Source organism: Helianthus annuus, chromosome 16 (assembly GCF_002127325.2).
Source record: "Helianthus annuus cultivar XRQ/B chromosome 16, HanXRQr2.0-SUNRISE, whole genome shotgun sequence".
Lineage (NCBI taxonomy): Eukaryota > Viridiplantae > Streptophyta > Magnoliopsida > Asterales > Asteraceae > Helianthus > Helianthus annuus.
Window position 1 is genome coordinate 65,122,206 of NC_035448.2, and position 23,517 is coordinate 65,145,722.

A 23,517-nucleotide genomic window follows, 5' to 3' on the forward strand; every position below is an offset into this window, starting at 1 on the left:
AGCTAGTTCTAATAGGTATTGGAATATCTAGTTACTCGCTGCTTAAACCAATTATACTCTCGAACTCTTAGAGGTGCGAATCGTAGAATTTGCAACAGTATTTGGCAATAAAGATGCATAACATTGAGTAGTATGGGACGTACCGATATCCATGCTTGGATTCCTGGCGTGCTTCTCTGGCTCCGGTGTTAGACATCTTTCCCATGATTTTGCTTAATCTCCCTTGGGCAATCTTTCCTAAAGTGCCTCATATCCCCGCAGGTATAACATCCTTTATCTTTCCCCTTTCCTTTCTTTCCACGCTTCGTCTCACTCCAACACGTTTCCCTGTTGTGTCCCACTTTGCCACAGCTGTCACACTTCCCATTTTTACATCGCCCAGTATGATGACGTCGGCACCTGTCGCATTTAGGTAGTTTACCCATGTACTCTTTTCTCTTTTTGACCTTGTTGTTGCTATTCGTCTGAGTACTCTGTTTGAAGTTTGCGAACTTCCTCTTGTTGTCTCCAGATGACTCCACATGAGTCTCCTTCTTCTCCTCAGAGGTTGAAAATTTGTTCATCCTGATTGCTTCTTCAGTCAAGGCCACACTTAGATTGATGGCCTCAGCGATCGTTGCAGGCTTTGATGTCGTCACCATGCTCATGATTTGGGGTGCCAATCCCCAAATGAAACGCTCAATCTTCTTAAACTCTGGGTCTACCATGTAAGGAACGATACGCGACAGAACTTGGAACTTCTCCACATACTCAGCTATTTTTGGACCTTCCATCTTCAAGTTCCAGAACTCAGTTTCCACCTTCTGGCTTTCTGTTCTCGAACAGTACTTTTTATGCATTAGCTCTTTCAGCTCGTCCCATGATAAAGCATACGCAGTAGTCTCGCCCATCGTCTGAACCTGGAGTTTCCACCATGACAGAGCCCCATTTTGGAACAGTCCGGAAATGTACGTGACCTGGTGCTCTGGGGCGCATTTGCTCGCACGCAAAACAGTGTCCGTTTTCTCAATCTAACGCACGAAAGCTACGGCACCCCCAGTGCCGTCGAAATGTAGGGGCTGGCAGCCTAAGAACTGCTTGTAGGTACAGCCGTTGGCTGGGTTATTTCCCGAGGTACCTCCGCTGCGTTCAGAGTGAAGGGCCTCGTACTGTGCGATGATCTGTATGAGGCGTTCTTGAAATTCTGCCTCTGTCGTTGGCAGAGGGTTGCTGGTATTGGTGTTCCCTTGAGTCGACATCTTCCTAGAAGAATGTTGGTTAGGTCAGGTCTTGTTAAGGACACGAGTATACAAGTCTCTATTTAACGAATAGGACCTCAGAGGTATATTACATATATGTATATCCGCAGTCGTTGTAACATTCAATCACGTATCATCACAATTATTGCACAACTTGTAAATAGGAACGTAACAAGTAAACATGTAGCATTATAGTTGTAGCACAAATATGCTGATCAACAGCGTGCTTAGTGGGAATACAGCGACCGAGTTATTCATTAGTTATTAGTCATAAGTATTGTCGCATGTTTAAAGATGATTGGGCTTTCGTCATCCTCCGACCATACTCACTGTGTTTTACAAAACGTATCATATCAGAAGGAACGCAGGGTCACCCTACCCTTGTCCAACAAGTATATTAGTGCATCAAAATTACGTAGTTAGAAGTGGTCTTTAAAGTCTCCACAACCCGGCTTATCATTAGTGTTTATTACCAAAGTGTAATGCAATCCGCATGAATCCAGAAACCAACTATACTGGTAACTGAGGAAGAGGAGGAAAAGAAAGTAAACCGTTAACACGCGTGGACTTCCTCCTCGGGCTTGTGTACACGTCGAAGTAATTGTCTGCTCTGCTGCTCGATAGTAAAGAAATGAGTATCAGAATTCCTGGGAACGGTGTGATAGCAACGGTCGAGAACGCAAAAGGAACCTTGATATATGTGGAGGTTCAATGTATACTGGCAATAGACAGGGTGGAGGGCGTGGTGTCTTACATAAACTTTTCAGGCAATATGCTGTCTTGTGATGTAAATACTTAAATCATGAATTCAATTATGCAATGTTTTTGCATTTGAATTTACCAAATGTGGTGTCAGCTCAAGCTCCAACACTCTGCGAATCATATCCTCAAACTGTAGCTCATGTGGCAGGTGTACTCATCCCGTGTGTAGCCTTCATAATGCGAGGGATGACAAGGGTCTAAAATCAACATAGTGTAGCATAGGGATCCATCGAAATGACTTGTCCAGCGTTGTAGAGGTGAATGTAGCAAACGGTGCGTCTTGTTAAGTTTAGGAAAAATGTTGCCGTAGCAGAAGAATCGTTATGCGGGTGCTGACCTGGAGCGCCTTCCCGGGGTGCGGGTACGTCTTGAAAGAGAGCGGTAGGCATGTCGGTGCAATGGACGTCGGTCTTCATAGGTGCAACATCAGCGGGTGCAGGTGCGGTAGAAATGTCTCAACAAAAGAAGATTAATAGGTACAGGTACTGGGTCTGGTAAGAGGAGTGCAAGGTATAGTAGTCCAAAGGAAATAATGTCACGTTTAAATAGGTTCAGCAGGTGTAACATCAAGCTGGCCCGCAAGGAACTGGAGCTGCCTCAGGGGCAGGTCCTGGGGAGTGTGAGGGTATGTGATCTTGACCAAGTGTTAGTGCAGTAGTCAAAGCGGCGGCGTCGTCCGTGTCGGGAGCAAAAAGCGGTAACCTGCCTGTTTGTAAAGTCGTAAATGTCGCAGACTCAAAGGAGTCTGAAATCGAGTGTATACTAGAATCAGAGGATAGTTTGATAATAGGGATCTCAAAACGTAGAGTTAGTAACAACGTCCTCATCTAACTTTCCATCATCCTGGGTATCAACGGAAGGATCATCAATAAGCAAATTAACGTCGTCATCAAACAACTTGTCCAAGAGGTACGGCGTCGAGAATCGGAGCCACGATGTGCGCGTCATCGAAGTGTCCAAATGATGAGGTAATCGTGGACCGAAACAAGGATGACAGGAAGATTCTTGTCAAGGAAGCCATCTGCAAGGGTAATTCATTACCAGGGTCTGGCAGCGCGGATGGTTGGCAGTCGTCCTCGTTCTTGGTCAACATGTCAGGGTCACTCTCAGTGTCTGACGTAAATATCTCTGGCGCAGGTACAGTCTCATCATCTGTGGCGGTGGCGGTAGGGTCGTCAATGCTTGGCAACTCGCTTTTTGATCAAGGCGACATGTGTATCGGTGCATGGTAGTCATAGTATGTATTAAAACAGTTTCCACATATGCACGTTTATCAATAATCAACAATTAAGCATGTATGCGATAGCAATGTAAGCAAGTAATCATCCTAGTCTTCCCTAGACTATCTCACCCAGTCTCTTAGACCGAACTCCCTAGTCTCTCAGACTAACTCCCTGGTCTCTAAGACCAACTCCCTGGTCTCTAAGACCAACTTCCCCAGTCTCTAGGACTAAATCCCTGGTCTTTAAGACCAAACCTCCCAGTCTCTAAGACTAAATCCCTGGTCTTTAAGACCAAACCTCCCAGTCTCTAAGACTAAATTCCTGGTCTTTAAGACCAAACCTCCCAGTCTCTAAGACTAAATCCCTGGTCTTTAAGACCAAACCTCCCAGTCTCTAAGACTAAATTCCTGGTCTTTAAGACCAACCTCCCAGCCTCTAAGACTAAATTTTTCCCCAGCCTCTAAGACTGAACTTTCCCAAATTCCTAAGATTGGACCCCTCAGTCTCTTAGACTGAACCTCCCCAGCCTCTAAGGCTGAACCTCCCTCAATCTCTAAGATTGAATCCCTCAGTCTCTAAGACTGAAACCTCCCTCAGCCTCTAAGACTGATCCTCCCTCAGCCTCTAAGACTGATCCTCCCTCAGCCTCCAAGACTGATCTATAAATACAAATTTGAAATGTGTATCTATGCCTTTTTGTTTGTAAAAAAAAATGTTTGTTCCCTGGATCTGGGCATTTTGTGTATGCAATGAAAACATGTTTGTAAAAGCGTTTTCGTGAGAGCCCTATTGATCGTAGTCTAGACTCGAGAATGAATCCTAGTTCACTACGATCGAAGCTCTGATACCAAGCTGTCACACCCTGACTTTTGCGGAAGCGTGATTATGGGGTGACTTACTTGTTATCATTGCATTCAACCATATCAAACAATCTATATGATATTACCAAAGATTTGTCATCCATAAAATGAGTTTAAAACATAACAACATTGTCTAAAACGTAGACTTCAAAATTTAAGTTTTACAAGCCAGATGAATTGTGTAAAAGTTTGCTAAGGACTCGTCAAAAATAATAGTTGTAATCCAAGTTTGGAAGACGTGTCTCGTCCAGGATTAAGACACACTGGCCAAACCCAAAAACCATGGATGACATCTTTATACTTAACATGACTTGAAATTCCAACGCCCGCCAGATCCATACTTAATTTCCTGAAATACATGTAGTTTGGAAAACATCAACAAAAGTTGAGCGAGTTCATGTGTATGTGAGTTTGTACAAATCGTTAATATATGTCTGCATAAATTGTTAAAATGTGTCTGTATGTCCTTGGTATGTAGCAATAAGGAAAAACAGATCCATTAATGTGTAGCTAATACATTAATAAGTGACATGGTCTAGGAAGCACTCAAACCTGTAACGCGTATTTCATACCGGTCCTTCCGGCGGAACGACATAGTCACCACATGCAGCCACACGCTGGCCCATGTGTGGGGCTCGCAACACCCAATAGATCTATCACTCATGCCTCTCGGTCCTTATACAAGGATTAATGGTCTTATGATAATAGCCTATCCATTCACGTGATCTAACAGTAAATTCCTTAGCTAATCATACCATGTATAAAAGTGTCTGTAAATGTCTGTAAAAGTCTGTAAATGTCTGTAATAATTGTAACATGTATTCACCCCCGAAGTATAAAACTGAAAACGGTTAAGAGAAAAGGGGGACATGAACTCACAGTATTGCGTCTTCGGTACTCGTAACCCAAATCTCCTCAGCAAACACGACTACCTACAATGGTCTAACGTCTATTAGACGGACGGGCCGTGCCTTGACTTAGAGCTTAGTGTTTTGAGTTACGTTAGATTGGCATTATGTTGTTAAAATAATAATAATAATTATTTTAACTTTATTAGAAAAATAGTTAGACAACTATTTCGTATATATTTTCTCGAATGTTTTACTAAGTGTTCGGATTCTCGGAAAATTTCAGCAGAGTCTCCTCTGTAAATAGAGGTGTCCATGCTTAAATAGCATATCATTTTCTTTTATATATATCCAATAGTTCATTTTCAATCATCAAACCGACATATCGACAAACAAAACGTTACTTACTTTATTTCAGCTTTATTACTCAAAACCATGCTGTTTTCGAGGATTTTTATAAAATAGTTAACCTTTTCTAAAAATTACCAATTTTTCACAGAATGTCACACATGTTCCAGAGTTTATTGTGTAAAAATAACAAAGTCCAAATCGTTACCCATATTTTATAGAAAATCATTTTCTCGACTGCAATCAGATTTGTTACCTTCTGATCGCAGTTTACGGAAATATTCACTAAAAATCAACCGTAAGTCCGTTTGACGAAATTCCAGTTGGAGGGTCGTCCTGACAATGGTGTCCATCTACTGTAAAAATTTCATGAGTTGATTTTACTCAGGTTTTAAGTTGTGACTCCGAAAATAACCCACTTTTTCTGCAGTAAAAATGCAGCTTGAGCTGCTGTCCAAAAATAACCTTTTAAAAATAGTAAACCGTCTCGAAAAATTATGATTCCAGCGCCATTTGTTTAGTTATTCCAAAATACTCATTTTAGGCTTTAGAAATTCCGTTTTTCGTTTTAAAATGATCCCGTTACAGCCTGTTGAAGTTGGCTGGAAATCCAACTCAGCAAGCTGTTTAAGCTTTTGTGTGTGATGAACATTCAACAATCGAACAAGAATCAAAGTGAGACAAGAGTATGAATGGACTTACTACTAGCACAAGGCTAGGGTTGAAATCTTAGGATGAGATGATAAAGAATGATGGTGAGAAAAGCTTGAACAAGGCTTCTTGAGAGCACTCCAACTTCACACTTCTATGGAGGATCTTCACAACTTGCAAGAGAGCTTTTAGTGGAAGAAGATGGAGATGTGAAGGTGATGATGGTGATGGAAATCAGTTGTGGAGAGGGGGGGGTATGGACCGAATTATAGAGAGAGGAGAGAGGAGGAGGAGTGTATCTTGACAAAATGATGGGTATTTCTTGGAAGAATAGGAGCCACCCTACCCTAGGTTATGATTAAAGTTCTTTTGGCCAATGAAACAAAGATCCACTTCTTACATAATCTAAACAAGATATTATTACTAATTATGGCAGAAAAATCGGTTGGGGGGGGGGGGGTAAAATGTAAATTTTTGTTAATTAGTAGGTAATTATTAAAAGGTTAAGGGTTTTTACAAGTATAGTGGGTGTATGTCATGTTTGCATGGTGCATGGGGATTTTTGTGACCATGATTAATTTAAAATAATAAAATAATATTTCTAGCAATATTTTCATGTCCCGGGTAATGTCTGGTTGTTCGGTTTCGCATCGTTCCGTTAAAGCGTTTAATTGACCCGTAAAGCGTCTTTTGTGCATCTTTTTGTAACGAATTTAATTCCAACACTTAGGAAAGTGTCCAGGACCATTTAGTCAATACTCTGTATAATATGAGTGTGTTAAAAGCTGAATTGTTACTGAAAATGCGGAATTCTGTAATTAAATTGTGTTTTAGGCACTTTCCGGCACTCAAACTATCACCTAGTGACATAGTCTTATGGTCCTCACTTCCCTACACTCCATACTGGTGTAGTGTTTTATCCCTGGCCCATACTGGCCTAAAAATAGTGTCTGTCTATGTGCTGGCATTGTCAGCATGTATCTGAGTTATTCGCTCACTGTACTAACTGTGCTTTGTGCATCAGGTTTGTCACTAAGAGTCTGTATGAGATAATTGAAGTGACTGTATGTAAAGAATGCACATGTATGTATATAACATAAATCAGTAAGCAGTTTAAAGTGTCAGTTGTAATCAAGCACAGTCATTAAGCTCATAATTAAAATTAATTAATTGTACGGATGCATGCAAAATTGACGGTTGTCACAAGAAGCACTTGCACCTGCATTCCATTTTTGGACCTTTACATTAGGCTTCTTATTGTAGTTCCCCTTCCTTTTCTTCAAGTCAGTAGTCATCAGGTAAGCAACATCGGCTTTCTCTAGTTTCAGACGTTCTTCTTCTTGCACGCACATGGCAATCAACTCGTTCATCTTCCATTGGTCCTTCTAAAGGTTATAGTTGACTTTGAATGCTTCATAAGATGCGGGCAGAGATGTCATGATAAAATGCACCAGAAAGCCATCACTAATCTCCATGCTTAATCCCTTGAGCTTTTGGGCCATGTCATTCATTTTCAGGATGTGCTCACGAATACCGCTAATCCCATCATACTTTGTAGTCACCAATTTCAGAATGAGGGTGCTGGCTTGCGCCATAGACGTCCCTTGGATTGAGCCTCCACATTAGTCAGATATTCCTTAGCTGTAGTGGCGTCAGGAATGGCTCCCTTGATAGTAGGACTTATCGAGTTTTTCATGAAGATAAGAGACAAGCGATTAGCTCTCTCCCACTTTTGATAGAGTAGTTTTTCAACTTCAGTACTCTTATCAGTAAGAGCAGGGGGAGCGTTTTCAGTTAGCGCACAGTCAAACTCCATGAGTACGAGAGTAAGGTCAAGAGAATCCTTCCACGAAGCATAGTTCGCACCAGTCAAAGTATCAATAGCCATAACAGAAGCTGATAGTGGATTAAAATGAGAAGAATAAGATACATTTAGAAAGAAGAAGTTATAGTGACTTATGGGTAACCTAAAACTAAGGCAGGCGGAAATTAAGACCATTATACTAAGGAAGCTGTGATAACGTTATTTATACACACCAATTTTAAATAAGGTTCTACTTGAATGACGGTTTTCGCTTTGGCTATGGCCAATCATACAAGTATTATGAACAGTCAGACTATGCAGATTAGGTGTAACACATCACCTTTGGGCAGAAGTTAAAACACCATAATTTTAGGCACAAGTCAAAGTTTGCGAGACATGAGTGTAACACATCACCTTTAGGCAGAAAATGAAACACTCATGCATCTTAGGCAGAAGTCATGTGTATATCATATGAACAAAAGTAATAAGGTAAGTGTTACACTATGTTTGTTCATATAATAAGGATATACACCTAAGTGACTATGCTTAAGTTCACTAAATAACGCCACAAGTAAAAACATCACCTTTGGGCAGAAGTGAGAACTTGAAAAAATGTTATTTTAGTTAAGCAAATTTTAAATCAATCAAAAGAATTAGTTGAATGATTATTTAAAAGCAGATTTTAAGGGATTTTGATTATAATTTCTAAATATCTCATGTGTATCTATCCAAGTTAATTATTCGTTTATGAACTAAAAATAAAATAATGTTTATACAAAACTTGGAGATAAAGTTACACAAATTTTAGAAACATAATCAAAATCTAATCTATCACAAAATTAGGTGATACGATATGAAACATTCATATCAAAAAATGACATAAAAGTTAACATAATAATTAATTTAAAATTACATTCGATATAAAAAAAGTTAAAAAATAAGGAAGCTAAGAACAATGCTAAGAACGTTGATGAACTGTAAGTTTTGAATCTTAAAATTAGTTCACCACTAATTATTTATACAAAGCAAAAAATTGGTGAGCTAGCTTGTAATTGATTTTAAGCCACGTATAACTGACACCCCAAATTAACAAAATACTTTTTGTTTCTTTGTTTTGAAGTCAAAGTGTCAGAGCACTTTTAATGATTGAAACAAAACAAGTTTTCGTGAGTTTGTTTCCACCGTAATAACTGTTGTATCATGATCGACCATACTTCAAACAGAAACTTAAAAAAAACGAACTGATTGACCTCGTAATAAAGTATATCAGATTTAATAAAAACTTAGTTTTTTTCTATTTCAATTCCAGATCATAAGAGAATTAAAGAACTGAGTAACATTGCTCTGATACCACATGTTAATCAGTTCTTTTAATATCTAATAAAAACACTTTAGGAATCTTGATATACCTGACAATCCAGTGGCGGTTAGAGATGAAGAAGAAACCATCTTGATCGGTTCTCGTTTAGGGTGAGCAATGAAGATGGAGAGGGATGATTACAGATTATAGTGAGGGGGGCCGTAAACTTTATGGTGTGTTTTTAGGGTTCCCAATAACCTGTATTTATATGCTTCACCCAAGGGGAAACCCTAATTAACTAGTACGGGCCTTTATGTCCATCAAATAAAGCCCAGTTAATTTTATAGGGATATTAAGGTAAATTGATCTGGTTATTAGATAAATGATCAATAAGGGCACCATAAATTATTTATTAAAATAATTTACGCTAACAAGTATATATAAAAAATTTCAATTGAAATGCGGAAAATTAGCACTACGGCCGAAAAACTTGCCAGGGTCGTGGCCCTGGCATAGGCCTTCTAAGATCCGTCCATGCTCTCAACCTAGGTTTACCACGGGTTTTAACTTAAGTCGTGGCCCGGACTTGAAATTGGACCTGGTTCAGGTTTAACTTCTTCAATTAAGTCGTTATTTCATTGAAACCCAAGGCTAAGGTAGTTGTTTTGAGATCTTCACATAACTATTCATAATCTGGTAAAACTTCTTTTCCTTGACCACCATGACAAATTTTCATTAAACACAACATGCTTTGAAACACAGTTCTTCCTGATAGTTAGATCACATCAGCGACACCCCTTTTTCTCTTCGTTATACTCCATGCAGTTACACCTTATTGTATTTTTATCCATCTTAGTTATTAGGTGATTCGGTATGAAAACATAACATACACAACCAAATACTCTAAGATGCTTCATGTCTGGCTTAACTTTAAAAAGTTTCTTGTATAGAGACATGTACCCTTGGTTCTGTTGTGGCAATCTATTTATAATATAGGTTGTTGTGGTCATGGCTTCTGCCCCAAAACGTCGGGAATATTCTTGTTATGCATGATGCGCCTGCAAGTCTTGGCTAAATGTCGGTTCTAACGTTCCGATATACCATTTTGTTGAGGTGTTTTGGAACATATAAGTTGCCTCTTTATGTAGTGGTCCCTTAAATATGTGAAAAGTCTATAGCAAGATATTCACCTCCATTGTAAGAATGAAGGCACTTTATGGTGTGACTTGTCATCGTCTCAGATTCATTTTTGAATAACCTAAACTTCTCAAAGGCTTGTAATTTCTCCTTCATGACGTCAATCCAAACATGGTGCAAGTAATTATCAATAAATGTTATCATATTACGCAAATGCAGATTAGGTGTGCCATCAGATTGATAATCAACGGAAGCGTTATAATGGTTTGGATTCATGACGATAACTTGGTTTGTTCTATGTTTGCAGAGAATTAAAGTTGAGGGACAATTTGGCGGTAAAATTGTCTTGGTGCCGGTAAATGTTACCGGCCAGACACACACACACACACACACACATATATATATATATATATATATATATATATATATATATATATATATATATATATATATATATATATATATATATATATATATCCATCCATAATGGTTACATGGTGGTTGATTTGGAGGGAACAACCGTCATTGAAACGGTGTCTCTCAAACCGTCATAACCGTTCGAATATTCTCGTTACACACATATAAGTATAAGTTTAATATCCTAAAATAACATACACACATAATAATATCCGAATATATATAAATTATGTTTATATCTTCCAACACACTCCCCTAAACATAATTTCGTTTACGAGAATGTGTTAAAACGCTGATGTTAGCATCATCCACTGCTGCCTTAGCCCTCTTGAAGTCGAACCTTCTCCTTGTATTCAGCCTTCTTATCCCTTCCCAGTCGTTGCCAGCAAAGAGTGCGTAGTGCTCAGCATCATTTTCTGCAACTTCTTTAGTTCTTGTATTTCATGTTGTTTGCATATTCTCAGTTCCCTCCATTTTATCTTCATCGCTTTTAACCTGCCTTGGATCAGTCACCATCTTGATCTCCTCCTTCTGTTGTGCATTTTCTTGTACTGATTTGTATTTGTAATAATAGATTATTACATCCAAATACATGGCATATAATAACCTCATGTATTCACCTTCGCTGTAATCGAAACTGATCTCTTTGGTGATCTTTGCCCATATATTATTTTCCGTGACATACCGATGTCCCCTTTCTCGTTTTACACCCATATACAAGTCTAACAAACATACCTTCCTGTTCTCCGAAGCATTTGCCGGTAACGGTCTCGTGAAAATTTCTAACTTAACTTTCAGAAACCAATCTATCATTTCATTAAACTTGATATCAAGATGATATCGGTATTTTACCACGTAATCCTCATCCTCTAGCATGTCTAATAGGGCCTTGCAGTCATTAAACTCTTTGAAAGACATCGCTTGAAGTATCAGAACGTTCCAGTCTGGTTCATTCACTGATACATCCAAACTTTCGAAGTAATCATTTAAGAATTCATTTTTGAATCTTTCATGGTCATTTTCTCTGCTTAATACCGATTCTTTTTCTAACATGCCAACTTCTTCTTCTTTCGTCATGCCGGTTTTATCACTTCTTTTATTAAACAATGGAACACCGAATGTGGGAAACAATTTACATTTGTCTCCGATAAACTTGACGGTGTAACCTTGTGTTATCAGTTGGTCTAAACTTAAAACATTTCTATTAATATCCGGAGTGTAAAACACACTTTGAATCCGGATATTTTCCATTCCAGACATGATTTCAGTGACTCCTATGCCTCTTATAAAGAAGAAATGATTTTCTCCGGTGTTAGTTTCGACACTTGAAAGGTTTTTTATGCGTTTAAACATATCCAGATTTCCAGAATAGTGGTGTTTAAGAGTCTTACTAACATACCATATTTCTAACCACAGACCACCGTCGGTACCAGTCACTATATATTCCATTCTTTGACCACTTTGAAGTTCAGCATCAATGTTGTGTTGTTTCTGTGTTCCGGTGTTCATAGCCAGATGAAGCAATTGCACTTCCTCATCATTTTCTTTTATTTCACACGTAGAAATCTGGTGGCCTGGCTTATTGCAGTAGTAGCACCGCCTCTGCATCCATCTCCTTTCTCGCTTCTCTTCAGTGCAGTGTTTACACGGCAATAATGTTGAAGACGGCTTTAGATCATCATCGCTAACATAACCGGCTCTGATACCACTTTGTTGGCCATCAGATTGATAATCAACGGAAGCGTTATAATGGTTTGGATTCATGACAATAACTTGGTTTGTTCTATGTTTGCAGAGAATTAAAGTTGAGGGACAATTTGGCGGTAAAATTGTCTTGGTGCCAGTAAATGTTATCGGCCAGACATATATATATATATATATATATATATATATATATATATATATATATATATATATCAACCATAACGGTTACATGGTGGTTGATTTGGAGGGAACAACCGTCATTGAAACGGTGTCTCTCAAACCGTCATAACCGTTCGAATATTCTCGTTAGACACATATAAGTATAAGTTTAATATCCTAAAATAACATACACACATAATAATATCTGAATATATATATAAATTATGTTTATATCTTCCAACAATCGTCTCAGATTCACTTTTGAATAACCTAAACTTCTCAAAGGCTTGCAATTTCTCCTTCATGACGTCAATCCAAACATGGTGCGAGTAATTATCAATAAATGTTATCATATTACGCAAATCTAAGATAAAGGGATGTTGATAGGTTCAAAAAATCTGACTGTACTAACTCCAATGGTTGCTTTGCTTAAAACTTCGAGTCTTCAGAGGGCCACTAATGAGCTTTGCCATACTAACATCCTGCGCAAAGCCGCAAACAATGTAAAAGAAAATTCAACTACGTCAAAGTCGTATAATAGTAAACGATTCTAAACTATATTCGTGTTTATTTACATGACATTTTAACTTTCCATTGCTCATTAATTTTGTTCAAATCCTGACATTTTAAACAATAAAACTAATAATATGATATGTGCCGATTTCTCATCCAACTTCCAACCCACGTAGCCATGCAACACCCCTTTTAGTTTTAGCATTTTCCTTTTGTTTAGTTATTTTAATTATGCAGTTAATTCGTAAGTCTTGTAGTGGTAGAAGTGGCCTCCTAATTTAGCTCAGGTAGTTATTTTCCTTTATGTTTGTTTGCCTATAAATGACTTTGTGAGTTTGAGTTTAAGAATCAATGAAGAAATGAATTACTAAAAATCTGGTTTCCATCTATTTTTCTATCTGGTTTTCTTCGTATTTTCTTGGACCATTTGATTAGCGATTCGGTTCGTATCATAATAAAAAAGAGAATATATATCTGCTGAATGATACAACCTAGTCCATTCTGATGGTAAATCAAATTTTGAACTTACATCCAATTAAGTGGAATTCGATTTTTCCTATAACATAGATATTGTAGTTGTGCTCTGCTTCCGCTATCAACAAAAGTAACTACAAAAAGCAACAAATTTCAATGCAATCAACCAAGAAACAAATATTATAAGTGATGGTTGGTCCGCGCTTCCCTGGCGTGGCGGAACCCTAGCCGTCGCTAGCCGTGGAGGCAGCTGTTGTCGGTATTACCCACCATGTCTTGCCACAAACCACCCTTAAACCCAGCGTCAAACCACTCCTCCTTCCATCCAGCATACATTGTTTGGTTTTTGGTGATTGTCAAAAAATATAAGTTAGTGTTTTGGATCTGTGTGGCAGTGGGTGATGATTTCATGAATGAGGAGGTGGGCAATATGGGGAAGCTAGCCTCCATAACATGTGTGTGAGAAGAAATGTGGCTCAAGCATAACATGCCACTACCTGTCACGCGTAAGAACCGTTCTAATAGCCAATCACAACACAAGATCTCCTCAAAACAGTATTCATTCACTTTGTATATTATTAGATTTGGATTAGATTAGATTTGGACTAGTTGTTAATTGTAATAATCTTTGGAATGGTTTTTCCATTCTATCAAGATTTCAAAACGATTGTTCTTTTAGTTTTGTTTTTATTATATAAAGCCGCAAAACATGGGTTTATGTCTGATTAGGCCAGGGGTGTGGTATACCGCCCCTGAACAAATCAGCAATTTTAGCGCCCTTTAGTGCCTCGTAGTCACCCTATGGGCGCCAGAGGGGCATAGTCTCTTTTCCACCACAGGAACGCGCGTTGGTGCACATTGTTCGAGATTTTTGGTCAAAATGATCATTGGGCAACGGTCTTTTATAAAAAAAACCCTAATATACATCTAATATTTATACATATGTATTTACACAAACCAATCAAAAACTCAAACACACACCAATTACTAAAACACACACATTCTCTCCAATCATTTTCAATAATAAAAATGTCATCTCACTCTTCATCTGATTTATCTAGCTCTTCATCTGACGGGATAATCGACGATATGCTTGTCGCAGTGACGCAGGAGGCGATTCAGTATTTGTTGGGCGCAAGTGCAGATCACCGCTTTGTTGGGCTGACGCAGGTGATAGACAATTGGTTGGTCCTGAAGTAGTGCAAGAAACCACCGACAAGATCGCACAAATCCGAGATCGCATCAGTGCGGCTCGTGACAGGCAGAAAGCCTACGCGGATCGAAGCAGGAAACCTCTAGAGTTTGAGGTTGGTGAGATGGTTTTGTTGAAGGTATCACCCTGGAAGGGTGTGGCACGCTTTGGGAAACGTGGAAAGTTGAATCCAAGGTATATTGGACCGTTCAAGATCTTGGAGAGAATCGGGTTAGTAGCATACAAGTTGGATTTACCTGCTGAACTAAATGGTGTTCACGATACATTCCATGTATCCAATCTGAAGAAGAGTCCAACTCAAGTTACCGTTGCCATTCCCACCGACGAAATTCATGTTGACGACACGCTCCATTTCGTTGAAGAACCTGTTGAGGTCACGGATTGGAAAGTAAACAAGACCCTGCGGAGCAGTGTCAAGCTCGTCAAAGTTCGTTGGAATGCTAGACATGGTCCTGAATTCACCTGGGAGCGTGAGGACCGAATGAAAGAGAGATACCCCCACCTATTTCCTGAGAACCCTGCTTCTACAAGCAGAACTTAAAATTTCGGGACGAAATTTCTTTAACGGGGGGAGAATGTGACAACCCTCACTAAACCAGGTATCCGTACGATTTAATTAATAATTAATTGCTGCTTAATTACTGTGCTTAACTGAAATTGCTGACGAACTGCTACTTGATTTCTAGTACTTGTATATTCCTGCATCATACTTTGATTTCCGTCACTACATTATTTACAAGTTGAACCTTAGTGACAAACATGATGCACTAAAGCACAGTAGCATTAGAACGGATAACCTATTGAACATGCTGATAAATCCAGCATCAGGCAGACACTGCCTCTAAGGGCCTGTATGAGCCAGAAATATTTTACTACACCCATAGTGAGTGTAGGGATACAAGGGTTGTAGAATTGCGTCTCTAGGAATAAGATATAATGACTGGATGTGCCTAAAACGTACTCTAAGCACGAAACACAGCACTTTTATTAACATACTAGCTTCTGGCTAACTAATAAAGTGCCAAAACATGAGGAGAATATTCCTGACACTTTGCAGAATGAGTTGTGTCACTAAAAATATTATTTACGACACTTAAAAGCTTACTTAAGCACTTTAACGGATTACTATCCAACCGAACAACCGGACTATACCCGGAACATAAAAATATTGACAATAATATTATTGGTCTTTTTCTGAGCCAATTAGGGTCCCTGAATACCCTAACACCCGCGTTAAAGCACAACATGTGACTAACTAAGTTAACCCCTAATCTAACTTGGTTTAACGTAACTAAACTCCAACTATCTACTTGAAATCGAACCAAGACCCCCCCCCCCATGTAATCGGCCTAACTAGAGGGGACAACAAGAGTACAAGACTTGATTAAAATATTGTTGTGCATAATATCTAGGGAACATTGAATCCATTGGACTAAACTCTCCTAATTGTCTATAAGTAACCACACTTAACACAAGAGTTCATACACTTCACATTTCACCCAACCAACTCTCTCTCTCTCCCTCCAAGAGCTACGGCGGAACACCCCCTTGTCTCTACATCATTTGTCGGCTCTTGATCATTCCATTCCAACATCATACAAGTCTTACGGGTCACGCATAAGGAGTCTTGGAGCAAGCGGAAGGCAAAGGACCTCGATATCTTGCTTTTATCCACCACCTTTTCGCCTAGAATCTTCCCTAGCCCCGAGCTAGAGGTATAACACTTGAAACTCATACTCGAATCATTCTAAGGTGGTTAATAAGATTTATAACGGTTAAAATGCGGAAACTTATCTTTTGAAGCTTTAAAGGCGACTAAAACATGAATATTGTTGGATAAAAGCTTAATACTTGTGTAAAAGTTGTAGTATTAGAAAGTTGTGAATATTGAGGCCCGATCTACGTTGTGGTAGCTCGGATCATCGTTTAACCCGACTTTGTTAAGATCATAGATCTTGACATAAGCTTGTTTCTATCGGTACAAGGGTTAAAAGGTGAAACTCTACCACACGAGAAACATGAACTTGTGTAAAAGTATTTTTACTTGTAAAATAGTGTTTAAAACTAGCGGATCTACGTATCTGCAAGTGGTATTTTCAAAGGACCAAGTGTCGAGAAAATCATGTTTTCTAAAAGACGGATAACACACTAACAAGTGTGATTTTTACAAACCACAAGCGTATAAACACTTGTGAAATGAAAGATCCGACAAAATAACAATCTTTGTGAAAGATGACGGGAAGTTGTAAAGATGAATTTATTCTAAAAACGAGGTTTTTACAAGATTGAGTTACTATATACAAAGATCCACAAAATATAACGGGATCTACACTATAGTTTTCGGAAAAACCACAAGTTCATGTGATTATGCGATTTACATGCTTGTCGACTAGTTTGATGTGTCAGAAATTGTTTGGTTGAATCAAGAAGTTGTTGAAATGATTTGGTAAAAGAAAATGATACGCTTGAAAGCGTGGCCACCTCCAGTTACAGAGGAAACTCTGGCGAAATTTTTCTAAAACCTAACATTTAGAATTATTTACAAGTGTTAGAATTATTTTCGACATGTTTTCAAAATATATTTCGCCACGACTTTATTTACAAATATTCGGAGGTGGGATTTTCACAAAACTAAACGTGATAAATATATATTTGGTAAATATAATTTTTCACAACACTGTTTATGATTATTTTGTGAAAATACACAAATATTATTTTTAGAGTAAAAATAATATTTACGAACGTTGACAGATCCAAAATAATACGAACGCTTTCACGATAAACATATAAGTTACAACGGTAATTATTATTACCACACGATTACTAAAACGTAACTTACGCATTATACGGAAATGATTATGAACGTATATTTTATCAACGTATTATTTTTGGGAAAAATTATGTGAAATGGAAATATAATATTTTTGAGAAAAATATTTATATTTGGAATGAAGATATATTAAGTGAGACTTAATATTATAAATTGAACGCACATGTATTAAATCCCCCATCCTTGGGAAGGAGATTAACTACCAAGTACATGCAAAATATAAACACGAAATAGTTGTCTAACTATTTCCCAAAAACCCAAACTATAAAGCTAAGGCACGGCCATCCGTCTAATAGAATTAGTACATGTAGGTCGTCGCACAGCTGACATTCGGAGTACTTGGTAGAGACGCACTGACTGTGAGTTCATGTCCCCCTTTTCTCTTAACTGTTTTAGTTTTCTAAACTGCGGGGGTGAAATACATGTTACTATGATTATGAATAAGTTTATACATGGTATGGTTAGCGTAAGGAGGTTTGTTACTTAGATCATGTGAATGGGTAGGCAGAAACTTGAGGTCATTAGTCCTCAGGGTAGGACCGAGGGGCAGGAGCCATAGATCTATTTGGGTGTAGCGAGCCCAGTCCCAGGCCCAGCATAACGGACCTCGGGATGACTTTGTACCCGACGCATAAATCTGCTAGGTTTGAGCCTTCCTACTTGCATTTCACACATATCAATGGCCTTGCAAACCATTGGTGATCTCTTTTTCCTTATTTGCTACATACCAGGATTTTTGATAAATACAAAGGTTTATTTACTCACTTACACATGAACTCGCTCAACATTATTGTTGATTTTTCAACTTACATGTATTTCAGGGAATTAAAAGATCTGGCACGGTATGGCACGTTTTCCCGCTGCACTAGTTTCCAAGATCATCCGGGGTTTAGGGAATGTGACTCTTTCCTGGACAAGTCACAGTCCTTAAACTCTGTTTATGTTATGTTTAAGTTTGTAATGTTTGTTGAACAAGGTTATGGTTGTTAGGGCGTGTTTCCCGTTAAAACAATGGTACTGTATTTGGTTTTAAAACTTAATGGATGATTCTTGCATGTTTTTAATTCATATAGCTTTGTTATGATTAAGCTATGGTATTAAGAAGTCACACCAAATTAACCACGCTTCCGCAAAGCCAGGGTGTGACAGCTTGGTATCAGAGCTCTGATCATAGCGAACTAGGATTCCTTCTCGAGTCTAGACTATGATCACTAGGGCTCTCACGAAAACATTTTTACTGCATACCACTTAAGTCCAGATCCAAAACATTTTTACAAAAAAATGTTGAGCACATTTTATTTATTATTTTTAGGCTCAGTCTGGGAGGCTGAGGCTCGGTCTGGGAGGCCGAGGCTTGATCTAATAGGTCGAGGTAGTTGTCTAGTGGGACTAGGGAGTCAGTCTGGGAGGCTGAGAGAATTGGCTAGTGGGACTAGGGAGTCAGTCTGGGAGGCTGAGAGAATTGGCTAGTGGGACTAGGGAGTCAGTCTGGGAGGCTGGGAGAATTGGCTAGTGGGACTAGGGAGTCAGTCTGGGAGGCTGGGAGAATTTGCTAGTGGGACTAGGGAGTCAGTCTGGGAGGCTGGGAGAATTGGCTAGTGGGACTAGGAAGAGCAGTCTGGGAGGCTGGGAGGCTAGTGGGACTAGGAGAATTATGTGATATCTTACTTGGTAACTTATGTGATTATTTGATTGAATGACTGATTATTTGTGCATACTTGTGTCTATGTTATAGACTCATGGACTCAGCCGGTACTGGTGACTCGGACACCACCGGACCCAGGCCTATCGTATCTGATGACCTCCCATCTTCGGAGCATGAGGTGCATACATCTGATTCCACCAGCACGGACGACGACGATTTCCAGCCCTTCGCACTACCCGAGGGTGCTGATGAGCCTGCAGATGGCCCTCCTGCTGAGTACCTACCCCTAGTAGTGATTCCGGCTCCTATACCTTTAGCCGTTTATCCCGCATATGACTTACTACTTGACGCCGAGGCTGACGGCGATATCGATCTGTTTGAGGATGAGCCTATCGAGGATGAGATCCCGGACGCAGCCCTACTTCCTGCTAGCGATCTTCTGATGATCGCTGATGCCCCTGCCGAGGACTCACCCGCATATTCACCGGTCCCAGACTCCTTTGAGTCTGTGGCATCCGCACCTTCTCACGAGGTGAGCGCACAGCACTTTGCACACGATTCGGATCCTGACCAGGCATCCTCTGCCGCACCTATTCCCAGCTTTGCATTTGACCATGATGACATAGAGGATTCTGATCCCATCTTTCCTCCGGGATTCGACCCGGATCATGATATTGAGTTTATCCCGATGGACTAGCCCATGGAGGATCCCGCTGATCCAGTCGATCCTATTGATCCCGAGTTCGATTTCGAGATGGCTTTTGATGGCCATGAGCCTGCCTTGGCTCCTGAGCAGGCAGCTGCTCTAGATCCTATGCCCGAGCATGACCCCGTACATGCTGGCATCCCAGTTGAGCCTGTTCTAGCTGACCCGCCCGTTGATGATCATTTGGAGGGCGATCATGTCGTTGTTGCTGTCGATCCTGTTGTTCCCCCACCTATTGTTGATATACCTGTTGAGCACATTGCACCAGTTGATCCTATTGTTGCTCCCCCATTTGATCCCGTTCCACTTGAGCCTGAGCACGCACTGTTTGCAGACCACATGGATCCACCGGATGAGCATGCACAGCACGGTTGGATACCTGCTGATGAGGATGTTCCACCTTTGCCCCCTCAGATCCCTGTTTCACGACATGTTGATTTTTCCTTTCAGGTTCCTCAGATTGTACCTCCAGCGAGGCCTGGAGAAGGTTCTTCAGCCCATCCTTTTGGGCACGTACCGATGTCTATTCCCTTCATGCCCCAGATGTCATCTGTTCCATCCTCTATTACACCGATTCATGTGGCACCGTTTGACCCCACCAGTGAGCCTTTGCTTTGGTCGACACCACCAGTCATGCCACCTACTGATCCTTACCATTCATTTCATGTGGGACACACCATAGAGGACGTTTTGATGTCCTTCGTTCATCAGCACGAGTCACACATGCAGCGTCTCCAGGAGCTTGAGAGAGCTCAGCTGCCACCATGTTCATGCCATGGTCAGGTACACTCTCCTCTTCAGCCATGTCGATCATTACCCCCAGATTATGCTGCTCGTCTCTTTACACTAGAGCAGCAGGTTGCCTCTGTCATCCGTACTCAGCAAGCTATGGAGGAGGACTAGCTCCAGTTACGTCGCTTGCTTTACACTTACTTTCCCCCTCCTCCACCGCCATCTGTATAGAGCTCATCAGTACTGCTTGTGTAGACGTTGGTGAGAGGACCGCGATTGCTTTTGGTTGCACAGCATTTTGGAGACTACATGATGATACTGACTTTTGACACATACTTGATGTATTTGATGTATTTGACACTGATATGATATAGCTTTTGGACAGGGGTGATGTAGCCCCTAGTTGATTGATGATTGTATGACACAATGATGTACTGATACACTTACGTTGTGGTCTCGATATATATGGCAATCGCAGTATTCTCATCATATTTGATTCGCTTGATTGCTTATTTACATTATTATGACATGGGATGTTGTGTGTATATTTTTATGACATGGGATGTGGTGTGTATAATATTTGTGACATGGGATGTTGTGTGATTAGTATTTGTGAAGTATTGATAACATGAGATGTTATGTGCTATTACTATTACTATATACGTACGCTTCATTATGGCCTGACCAACGTAAACACATCTTTAGAAGATGCCGCCAAGACGTCAACAACAGCAAATGCCTACAACCCAGGCCGAACTACAGCAAGTCATTGCCGCCGCCATTGCTCTATATGCTGCCTCCCAAGGAGGAATGAGTGGAAGCAACTCTGGCAACACTGGCAACAACAACAATCCACCTCATGGTAACCCTAAGTCATTAAGACATACCATGACCTAAATGGATCCCCTTAGCAAGAGTGCTAATGCCAATCATGCGTTATAATGTATGTGCAGGGTGCACCTACAAACAGTTCTTGGACTGCAAGCCCGTAAACTTTGATGGCACAGGAGGTGCTGTCGTTTTTGTCCGCTGGGCTGAGAAAACAGAATCTGTTCTTCGCATGAGCAAATGCGCATTGGATCAGCAAGTCACTTACATCTCTGGGCTATTTTTGGTTGGAGCCCTATCCTGGTGGAACTTGCAAGTACAGACCCTTGGCGAAGCTGCTGCTTATGCGCTGACATGGACCGAATTGAAGGAACTCATGCGCAAAAAGTACTGTTCTCGCGCCGAAATCCAGAGATTGGAGACCGAGTTCTGGCATCTGAAAATGGAAGGTCCTAAGATAACAGAGTATGTTCAGAGATTCCACGACTTGTCGCATGTGGTACCTTACATGGTCACTCCTGAGTTCAAGAGAATTGAACGCTTCATTTGGGGATTAGCTCCTCAAATCATAAGCATGGTGACCTCCTCCAAACCTGCGACTATCACTGAAGCCATTGATTTGAGCGTGGCTCTCACAAAGGAGGCAATTCGTTTGAACAAGTTTGATGAAGTTGAGCCAAAGAAGAAGGAGACTCATGTGGAGTCATCTGGAGGAAACAAGAGGAAGTTTTCAAACTTCAAGCAGGGCACCGGGGTGGTGGTTAAGAAAGGAGAGCAAAACGCACCAGCACAGGATACAGCTGGTAGTAGGAAGAAAGGAAAGGGATACATGGGCACCCAGCCCAAGTGTAATGACTGCCAGTGTCATCATTCTGGCCGTTGTGGGCTGAAGGTTTGTGAAGCATGTGGAAAGACTGGCCACCTGAAGGAGTCTTGTTGGGCCACTGCTGGCCAGGGAGGCCAGAGAGGATTTGGAAACAGAAACACCAACCGGGGCGGAAATGGAAATCGCCCCCAAGGGAACAATGGAGGTGATGGAACTCGGGTCAACAACGCAAACCAAGCGGGCGCCATGAATCGTAATCAGAGAAACAACCAAGCGGGAAACAATGGTGGGAACGGGCAGAGGCCCGGATGTTTCAACTGCGGTGATATTGGGCATTACAAGAGGAATTGCCCGGAATTGAACCAAGCCCGCGGAAGGGTTTTCAACATAGAAGCAAGGGAAGCGCGCCAGGATCCCAATGTTGTCACTGGTACGTTCCTTGTAAACCAACGCTATGCATCCGTTTTATTTGATACTGGCGCCGATTATAGCTTCGTGTCGTTAGAATTTAAGAATATGCTCGGTTTAGCCGCTAGTAAGTTAGATATTCCATACTTAATTGAATTGGCGAATGGGAAGTTAGTAGAAGCTAATGAGGTGATTCGAGGTTGCGTAATCGAGTTGGGAGAGCGCGAGTTCGCTCTAGATCTACTACCAGTCCAGTTGGGAAGCTTCGACGTGGTAGTAGGGATGGATTGGTTATCGAGTAACAAGGCCGAGATAGTTTGTCATGAGAAGGTCGTTCGTATCCCGACCGATGATGGTGAGACCATTGTTGTTCACAGAGAGAAGCGTGAGACGCCGTTGAGGATTATTAGCTGCCTGAAGGCAAGAAAGTGTTTGCAGAAGGGATGTGCTGCCTTTCTGGCACACATTGTAGATAAGAAGGCTGCTGAGCCAAAGATCGAAGACATCCCTGTCGTGAGGGAGTACCCAGAAGTCTTCCCAGAAGATTTGCCTGGCTTACCGCCACAAAGGCAAGTGGAGTTTCGCATTGACTTAGTTCCAGGCGCCGCGCCTGTGGCTAAGGCACCCTACAGACTTACTCCGTCTGAGATGCAAGAACTGTCGACGCAACTTCAAGAGTTGTTAGACAAGGGATTTATCCGACCGAGCTTCTCGCCTTGGGGAGCTCCAGTTTTGTTTGTCAAGAAGAAGGACGGTAGTTTCCGTATGTGTATTGACTACAGAGAGTTGAACAAGCTGACGATCAAGAATAGGTATCCTCTGCCAAGAATCGATGATCTGTTTGACCAACTACAAGGTTCAAGCTTTTATTCAAAGATCGATCTTCGATCT

General features: G+C 40.6%; 1 protein-coding gene across 1 annotated transcript; it reads right to left on the reverse strand.

Moving 5' to 3' along the window:
- Nucleotides 1-7,497: 7,497 nt before the first annotated feature.
- LOC110869831 lies at nt 7,498-9,183 on the reverse strand. Its single transcript, XM_022119045.1, has 2 exons — nt 9,144-9,183; nt 7,498-7,826 (listed from the first exon to the last, which is right to left on the reverse strand). The coding sequence occupies exons 1-2, from the start codon at nt 9,181-9,183 to the stop codon at nt 7,498-7,500; spliced, it is 369 nt and encodes a 122-aa protein (XP_021974737.1).
- Between the last annotated feature and the right edge of the window lie 14,334 nt (nt 9,184-23,517).